Here is a 9968-nt window from a genome sequence, read left to right as displayed (position 1 = left end):
AGTCCAGCCATAGACAGTGCTACCAGTGCTCCGCCTGCACAATCCTAGTTGGGGGGCCTGGCCGGCCGGGAATTTTTTTTCCCCACTTGAGTTCCGGACCCACCATAGATAGTGTTTTGTGATATATGGTTCGTATATATATGGTTGGATTATAGTTAGTGTTAGGGTTCGAGTTCGGGTTCGGGTTAGTGATAGGGAGTATTCATTTTACATTGTTGCTTCGAGGAAGTCGATTGAATGGAGTGCGCTGATTGGCTGTGGTCCAAGTGGGGAAAAAAATTTCGCTGGCCGGCCGGCTCAAGGATAGTTTGGGACCCTGGAACTGTGTTTTGCATATATGTGCTAAACTAATCCGGGATAAAGCCTAAACTAGGCCCAGGCCCCCCCAGCCTATTATTTTCGCAAATGTGCCCCCGCTCCCCGCCTGGCCCATACAAAACAGATTTTAAACAGCACCATTACATGACATCACCTAGATACAATAATGTAACCCAAACACAGGATAGGACAAGACCCTATCCTGTGTTTGGGTTACATTATTGTATCCGTGCGCCGAATCCATAGGCCGGCGCACGCATCCATAGCTGCCAGCGAACAGTCCGGAATTTTAGCGGGGGACACAGAGGGCAGACATTTGGGACGTGGGAGGAACTCGCGACTTAGATAGGGGGGTCGTACAGATGGGAGCGGGGGCGAGAGGGAAGCTTTTGATTTCTCCGTGGTTCCATTTGCGTGTGGTCTTAGGCGTTTTCACTATAAGTTGCAAACATAAAAAGTTGCAAACATAATACAAATCGGACCATTATTTAATGGACAATTTCATAAAATAGTGATACGAAATAGTACGCGGATTGTGCGCCCAGTTACCTCTTTCAAATCATACGCTGTTTAAGAATGGGCATTCGCTGCATTTCCCCGGAGCTCCGCCCACTTTAAAAATAGTGCTAGCATTGTGCCAGTGGTATCCTGAGTGTACGAACGAGTTAGTATTTTGATTTCCGATTTTCGATGACAGCAGTAAGGCGAAAGTGCAGCATTTCAATACACCTTACTTCATTAGCATTATATATAGTATCTAATGATTTCCTGACAGCTTCTTTTTCTATATATTGTAGCGGTGGCACCGGACCCTCGGGTTCCTAGCAGGGTGGCTCACTGGGAACCAGAGTGTGGGTGATCTGTGTTTGTGACTGTATAATTATTTGTGATGTCTGCTGTTTATTAGTGTGCGTTTTCGTGTTGTTTTGCCGGCTCATCAATTAACGATGTAGATAGTCGAGTCCCTGCATGGGGGCAGCCATGTTGGGTTAGCCACTCCCTCCAGCGGCCGTGAGTGGCGCTGGCCGTGTAAACAGCTAGGCCAGTGCCGTGTGGACACACGGTAGTTCTAGGCGGGAATCGGTTGAGGGAGGACTAGTGTTGCAGTTCGTCCTGGTAGCCGAGTGAGGAAGGACTCGTCAGGTAGTAGCCACGTCCACTCTGTGCGTATGCATGTTGTGGAGTGGCCTGTGAGCTGTGTGTGTGGCGGGTTATGGTGACAATTAGCGTACGAGCACCAGTGGTGAGGTACTGTACCGGTCACGGGCGTTTGGCGTGTGCCTTGCCTCATGGGTGAGAGAGACAGGCGCGTCGGTTAATTGGTGAGTAGGCACTGTCGTATTGTCCTTGTCGTTGTGGGGTGCGTGAATAATACAGTACTATTAGTAGTCGAATATTAAACAGGTTGGTTTAATATTCCTAGGCTAGAGTGCGGGTATTGAGAAGTATTAACTCTCGTGCACGGCTGCACGAGAGGAGAGGCCGCCGGTTACTGTAGGCCTATGCCCGGCTGCGTTCGTAGTTTATTCTACTTGTTTAACCTCTGTGCTTACCCGGGGTGTGCACTCGTTATTCAACGTAACGTATAAGGCCGGCAGACGGGGGTGGGGTTCCCCCGTTGTGGTGTGTGATGCCCCTCGTCTGGCATGGTTGACTAACGCTACGACGCACCGAACCGGAACACGGCAGAACAGGTTATTGCGGGAGCGCAGTAGCTTCGAAGCGCTCGAGTGGCTAGCGGGGTCCGGGAGGCGACGATCACGGCCAGTACAACGTCTCCGGGCACAACGGGTGAGTGATATACCTAAGGTTGTGAGCTAGCCATTTTAGTGTGGACTGGTGACGCCATCGGGTGTCGCCGGAAAGCACGAAACGCTACAATATAAACAATTAATACATTATCTGGCATCTCTATCATCTATGTGATCTTGCCTTATATCATATGCAACCCTTGTCCGCAAATTCAGATGTTATAACTCCGCTTTGCTAATCTGAGGGTGCGGGTTTATCATCACCCCCATTACTGGGGTCTGCGTCGGCTCAGACTAATGCCCCACTGCCATTGTCATTGTCAGTATGAGGAACTAGCTAGAGTAAATAAATTGCTTGCTATATAAGCAGGGGTTGTCTAGTAATAGTATAGGGGTATTCTAACCCTAGCAAAGACCGTTTGTTGGAGCTAGTAATAGTACTAGCTCTATAGTCCGAGCCGACGCAGACCCCAGTAATGGGGGTGATGATAAACCCGCACCCTCAGATTAGCAAAGCGGAGTTATAACGTCTGCATTTGCGGACTACTAGCTCTAGTACTATACTATATAGTATTAGTACTAGCAGGAGTAAGATAATATAGGATATCGGTTTGAAGAGCAGATTCACCGACCACGTGGTACGTTACACGTCAATAGAAATGGCGCTCGAACTATCCGCCGCTCGTCACTTCGAATTTTTGTAACAGGTTATATTAGTTTAATACAGAGTATTGTGATACATAGTAAGTTCCAAGATAGCGGAGAAAGGTTCGTGTTGAGAATAAACCCAGTTTGGAAGTTCTAGTCTCTGAAAACGCACCAGCAAACCGCCCTGAGTGATTCACTCCGGGGTTCCCTGAATTTCCTCCACAGAAAACCATAGCGACGCGTTGTATATTATTGACATTGTATCTAAGCGATATTAGGTCTATTAGGTGATATATAATTATAATATCATAACTATGGATTGATCCTTGATAAAATAATATGTCAGTCCTTACCTTCATTCATTGGAAAATTTGCCCGTACGTTCCTGGCAAATTCAAACGATGTTTGTTGCTGTTGTTGTTATTCCGACCTGATTGAAATCATTGATTGCATTCCGGTTATTTGTGACTCTGTGGCGCCATCTTTTGGCGCTTTGCGTTGCTTCTGGTGCAACTTAAAGGGACAGTAGCCTCTAGGATTTTACTGCATACAACTGTACTTACTGTATAACAAATCTTCTACACCCGTATTTGTCACAGAACTTAATTAATTATTTCACAGTCAACGCTACGAATTTGAACGGCGCCATGACACCCGCGACCGTGCTGCCACCCTGAAAAAGTTGCGTATTTGCATTTTTATTTTGCCAGGTAACATGGACCGAGGGCTAAATCAACAAAAGTGCAAATTATATTATACGCTAAAATGCTATTTAACCGAACGATATTCATTTTAGGGCAAATTTATCTCATATTTACTGAAATATATGTCGTTTTATAGATATGTAACAATCCTTTTGCTTTTAATGAATAATATAAGAATACCTCCGGTCGTAGCCCTTGGCTGGGGGAAGTGGTTTTGGCAACTTCTCAATCGTGCGTTTTGAGTGGCGCCACCGTCGTTGTAATCAAACTGTAGTCGTTAGTTTTAAAGCATTTTTTAAATTTCTAATGGTGATTGAACCAATGAATCGTTTTTGTAGCCGGCAATTTAACCCTAAATTAGCTGAAAATAACCTAGAACTAGAGGTACTGTCTTTAACTCTTGATTTGTTTAAAGAATAGGTTAAAACTTTTTAGAATTGAAAATAAAAAACATCTTAGAATTTTGATACAAATAATATATTTGCTATTTTTCTTATTTGTTAGTTATGACATAATGTAAATATTTGGCTATAATAACCACTATAGAATACAGCATTATAATATGATATAGATTATTATATATATTATATATTCTATATAATATTATTCTTTTTTCTATCATTATAATATGCTCTCATATGGCATATGGATACACCAGTGCTATCGCTTCCACGTCTCTCTAAGTATTACTAACAAATGGCAAAGTGACCATACACGTAGATGTCTGTAACGGTTCAAGAATGACATTATTTTACTGAAAATCGACGTTAATTTTTAGAACGCATTTCCGCAATATCGATATTGATGTTCACGGGTGATTAGATGGGAAATTTCAAATTTCCATCAGCACTTTTTGGGGGGGCACTGGGGGTGCTGAGAGCCGACCGGAAGTATATATTCCCGATTTTCTATAAGGGGTTTTTCATATGCTCTTTTTGGTATAAATCTGGTTGTTTTTGTCATACTTTTTTGCACAATTTTAGCGTTTCTTAGTAAAATATACGTTTTATCAAAAATTCAGGGGGGAGAATGTCCAGGCTGTGTAGTCTGTCAGTGGGCGCGTCGTTAGCACAGGGGCGTCGCACCTTACTAGAATTTTAGGGCAAGGGTATTTTGCTATGGTAAATCTGCCACGGTAACCCTATGTGAGGGACATGTATCATAGCACAATTTAGTTAGTAGTATTTTAGTCTTTGGTGTTCCCCAAAGATAAAAAATACTAAACTCAACAGTGCAGGGGCGTAATCCCGTGGGGGGGATGCATCCCCCGCTCTTGAGGAGGGTGGGATAGCTGTAACAATATCCCTCCTGAGATTCAAAAATAAAAAAAAATAAAGAATAGGCCACAAAGTATGGTGACCGAACATACAAAAAACGTGAATATTGCTGAGAAACTTGCATGCTTACCTGTGTTTTAATACATGTATATTACTATATATTATGTAACCTACTGTGTCGCTCTCTGAAAATCATGAAAAAAGTGTTTTTAATCTAACTTGTAAGGGTTGAGTCTAGGGTTGAGATAGGGTCATCAGGAATGAGAATATGGCCAGTATGCTCAAGGATTGCAGGAAAAATGGCTTAAATATTTCAATTTTTGGGGGGCATGCTCCAGACCCCTAGCTACTGGCAATGCCTTACGGCCGCAGGCCCTGCCTGCGGCAGCCAAGGTTATTTCGCCCGCGCTATCGCCGATCTCGCTCCCACTCCTCGTGTGATTTACGTCCCTGCACAGTGATATTATTGTGATGAGTTGTTTAAGTAATGTTGCCTCCGAAGTGCAAGAAATTGCATCGAAGCAGTGTATATTTCAACAATAATTTCTGGAGGGAGGTCCCCCGGACCCCCCCCTTCCCTAACAGGAGCGGGACACCCCTGAGGAGGAAACCGCTTCTGATAGTTTATATGAAAGAGTCCAAATTGATTGCTTTTAGATTGCAAACTTTTTAACATTCGCACACAGTGGGGGGGTAACCTCCTCCAACACCCCTCTCTCGGGCGCTTACATTGCCCTTGAGACTCACGTGATTAGCCCCCCCCATAGAAATTCCACATATGGATCCACCATCCCAGGAAAGTATCATTAACTTTTATAGTAGAATTATTTACTTAATAATGAGATCATTAAGTTAAGAGTGCGAGTATTAACTTATTTTTACTATCACTTGGGCATTGATCTTAATTCATCTCGAATGATCGATGAACTTAATAGTCAATATTAAAGAGGTTAAGAATCACTGGAGATAATGTCGAACTCTTAATAATGTTAAAATATTATTTCGTTTGTCATCATCTTTGATCACAAGTTAATGCTCACCTTCAACCTGAAATAGGATCACAGACAATTTTATGGCTTAATCTTAAGTCTGTGTGTCATTATTCTTTGATTACTAAGTTTGGCTCAACATTAGAGACACCATTTTTGGAAATATGTGAAGATATTTGGTGGAACCATGCAGATACATTAAATTTTTGCGCGGGCCAAAATTCAATAACGGTGTGATTCACAACAAGTGGATAATATCAGTGATGAAGAAATAATCGGGAGGGTCGGGGGGCGTGATATTTTTTCCGTACGACTAATTAATGCGTAAATCGCCACCACCCATAAACGGTATGTTGGGCTTGTGTTATAAGATAGCCGAGTTCGTCTACGTTGTTACATAATAACTGTGCATATTGCCAGGTTAACTGTGTACTGGACTACTGTCGGCAGTGAGCGTGATACGGTAAAATACACGGCGTCGGTGTCTGGTCGAACTGCATTTCTGGACGTCGATTCGCGCTGGCAAATTTTATTGGTGATCTGTGTATGTTGGAGTACTTATTTAAGAATCGATTATGAAGTGAGTGATTTGATCTTAATTTAGTATGCAGATATTAGAAATGGCGGCGGCGAATTCATTAACTTTAATGTGCAATCATTTACTCTGTAAGAATCAAATATTAATGCGGCCGCGATTTACCATTATTTAATGTTCCAATCTTATCTTTAAGAATCAACTATTAAATGCGGGCGAAATTACCATAACTTTAATGTTCAATCATTATCTTTAAGAATCAAACTTTAAATGCGGCGAAGTACCATTAACTTTAATGTTCAATATTATCTTTAGATAAACTATGAAATGCGGCGAAGATTACTTAATTGAATTTCAATCATTATCTTTAAGAATCAATATTGGACAGTTGATGATCAGTATTATTTAGGCTTCAATCATTAAAGGTAATATTTCTCTTAGTTAATGATACCTGTGTGGCTGGCGTGTTGTGTGGGTGGGGGGTTGACCTCGTTGTATTAAATCTCTGGGATCCAAAGAAAAAAATAACCTTAGAATTCACAAACATTGCACTTGCAATTTTAATTTTGTTTAATTCCCTCAAAAACGGCTATCTTGAAGGTTCTAAATTGCTAAAATCCAAGAGCTTCCGGGGTCTCTGCCCCCTGGACCCCGGGCAAGAGCTCTGCCCCTGGTGAGATCACCAGGGGCCCTAGGACGGCCCCCTGGACCCGACCCGTTAAGTCCTTCGCGCTAGGGCGCTCGCGGTGTGCGCTACTCGCGCACACTCTTCGTATACTTTGCGATGTAACAGCGAAGTCATCCCCCCCCCCCCCAACAACTGAGGACCTCTCTACGCCACTGATGGTGTAACTGATGAAACTGGCAAATGTATGCAACAATAGATGTGTACTGAATTCAATGAGCAAATATCCATATATCAAGTTCAAGTTCAGTCCGTAGATTGCACTATTCCGAAAACTGTTATGACTTTCAATCTATGACCCAATTTGACCCAGTTTCCATCGATCCTGTCTCAGGGCGCACCATGAAGCATGCACGCCCTGCTGTTAGAATTCTCACGTTTGTTCTCTGTGCAAAGACAACTATAGTATCCCGCCTAACCAGTAATATAATATGCCGAATTAATACTCATCTAGTTTATATGTTATTATTTGTGTAGTAAAGTTTCTCTAATGAAACTTTTATTTTAAAATGACTGCCGATCAATTATCATATACCAGTGAGCGTACCATTTCGGTTTTATCATGAACGATTTTTTAGTCTAATAATTTACGAATTTTACAGTCGTCGGTGTTTTGTCGAACTTTTAATTATCTGTGAAATTGCATCACAGGGAAAGTAGAAACGGTGAGCAGATTACAAGTAATAGTCGGGTAATATTGGGTCAAAGATTCAGCCCTGAAAAACATATATAAGCACAACTAGGTTGGGTATATGTGTTGTACGTATACTTCAATATAATTAAAGCCTATTTACGTATCCCGGGACAAAATGATGGATACTAAATCAGAAATTACACGATTACGATAGTGATGTATGGTGATAAAAATATAGAAGTTATGATAGCGCAAGGAAGCCATGTATACTGGCTAGCAGCAAAATTGCTGTACAGTGCTTCCCTCTCGTGGAACATGTTGCAGAATACATCTATTCGGCTGTGTGTCACTAGCTGATCTCGTGCACGTGTATACATGACCGCTTACATCGGCATGCGTGAGTAGGGACGTGTTAGTGGATGATGAACTATACGTGCGTGTTTTTACATCTACATATTGTGATCCTTTACAGATGCATATTGTAATCCTGTAATGAAGCCATGAACAAATATTTTCTTTTCCCACCCCACTGTTGTCGTGCTTGGCATGACGTGGTCGCATCGCCTACAAACTAACAAATAAATTACAGATACGATATTTAACTGTACTCTGTAGCGCTTACCAAAATATCTATACGAGTATTTAAACTTAAAATAACAAAAAAAAATTCACAAAAATATGATTAACTCATGAGACTAAAAGATAAGATAAGATAAGATAAGATCAGATAAGAGTTTATTTTATCACTTTCAATATCAGCAGATACAAAGATTTTTTAACAAAATATAAATAACGTGCAGTGAAGGGATGGCGAAAAGACCATACGGTCATCTAGTCAGCCAACCCTTAGAGAAATTAATTAAATATAAAGGCGTCTGTCATAAGAATACGATGTATGATGAGAAATATTTGAACAAAATGTTTGTATGATAACAATACAACAAAAGCAAAATTGAACATAATTGGAAATATACAAAATATGTTGGACACATATAAATGAAATATATGTAGTAATCAGTACAGTACAGTAATCGAATATTTACATTTTAGCGTTCTTAGTAAAATATACGTTTTATCAAAAATTCAGGGGGAGATGATTCCAGTGCTGTAGTTGTCAGTGGGGCGTCGGTAGCACAGGGGGCGGTCGCACCTCCTAGAATTTTCAGGGCAAGGGTATTTTAGCCTAGGTAACTCTGCACGGGTAACCCTAGTGAGGACATGTACATAGCACAAATTTAGTAGTAAGTATTTTAGTCTTTGGTGTCCCCAAAGATAAAAATACTCAACTCAACAGTGCAGGGGCGTAAATCCCGGGGGGATGGGGGGATGCATCCCCCCGCTCTTGGAGGAGGGGGGATGGGGGGATGCATCCCCCCGCTCTTGGAGGAGGGGAGGATGGCCTGTACAAATATCCCCCCTAAAATTCAAAAAAGAAGAAAAGAATAGCCAAAAAGTATGGTTGCAAACATACAAAAACACGTGAAATTGTGAGAAATTGCAATTCTTACCTGTGTTGTAATACATGTATTATTACAATATAGTTCCCTAACTGTGTACGCTCTCTGAAAAGTCATGAAAAGTGTTTTTAATCCTAACTTGTAGGGTTGAGTCTAGGGTTGAGATAGTGTCATCAGACATGAGAATATGGCCCACAGTATGCCTCAGATTGCAGGAAAATGGCTTAAATATTTCAAAATTTTCTGGGGCCAGACCCCCCTAGCACTGGCATGCCTACGGCACGCAGGCCTGCCTGCGGCAGCCAAGGTTAATTTCGCCCCCGGCTATCGCCGATCATCCTCCCCACTCCTCGGTACGGATTTACGCCCCTGCAACAGTGATATTATTGTGATGAAGATTGTTTAATAATGCTGCCTCCGAGTGCAAGAAATTGCATCGAAGCAGTGTTATTTTCAACAATATTTCTGGGGGAGGTCCCCCGGACCCCCCCCTTCCCTAAACAGGAGCGGGACACCCCCTGAAGGAGGAAAACCCTTCTGATATTTTATGATAAAGATGTCCAAAATTGATTGCTTTTAGATTGCAACTTTTTAACAATTCCACACAGTGGGAGGCACCTCCTCCAACACCCTTATCCTCGGGCGCTTCATGCCCTTGAGATCACGTGATTCGCTCCCCCCCCCCATAGAATTCACTTATGGATCCACCACTGGTTGTGTGTGTGGGGGGTTGCGTGTTATTAAATCTCTGGGATCCAAAGAAAAAAATAACCTTAGAATTCACAAACATTGCACTTGCAATTTTAATTTTGTTTAATTCCCTCAAAAACGGCTATCTTGAAGGTTCTAAATTGCTAAAATCCAAGAGCTTCCGGGGTCTCTGCCCCCTGGACCCCGGGCAAGAGCTCTGCCCCTGGTGAGATCACCAGGGGCCCTAGGACGGCCCCCTGGACCCGACCCGTTAAGTCCT

At 42.2% G+C, this 9968-nt stretch overlaps 1 protein-coding gene across 2 annotated transcripts in view; it reads right to left on the bottom strand.

Annotated features, from left to right (window-relative positions):
• Positions 1–3213, bottom strand: part of LOC106805787 (lecithin retinol acyltransferase-like) — an 11853-nt gene extending 8640 nt beyond the window's left edge. For both annotated transcript variants that reach the window (XR_001393469.1, XM_014807517.1), the window contains exon 1: positions 3071–3213. Coding sequence is in view for 1 of the 2 variants with exons in the window: in XM_014807517.1 (XP_014663003.1) it covers positions 3071–3076 (6 nt within the window). In the remaining variant the exon portion in view is untranslated. The remainder of the gene's footprint in view (positions 1–3070) is intronic.
• Positions 3214–9968: the final 6755 nt, after the last annotated feature.

The sequence above is a fragment of the Priapulus caudatus genome, unplaced genomic scaffold (assembly GCF_000485595.1).
Source record: "Priapulus caudatus unplaced genomic scaffold, Priapulus_caudatus-5.0.1 Scaffold7, whole genome shotgun sequence".
Taxonomy (NCBI): Eukaryota; Metazoa; Priapulida; class Priapulimorpha; order Priapulimorphida; family Priapulidae; genus Priapulus; species Priapulus caudatus.
Note: the sequence above shows the minus strand (reverse complement) of the source record. Positions and strands in the feature narration are given on the sequence as shown.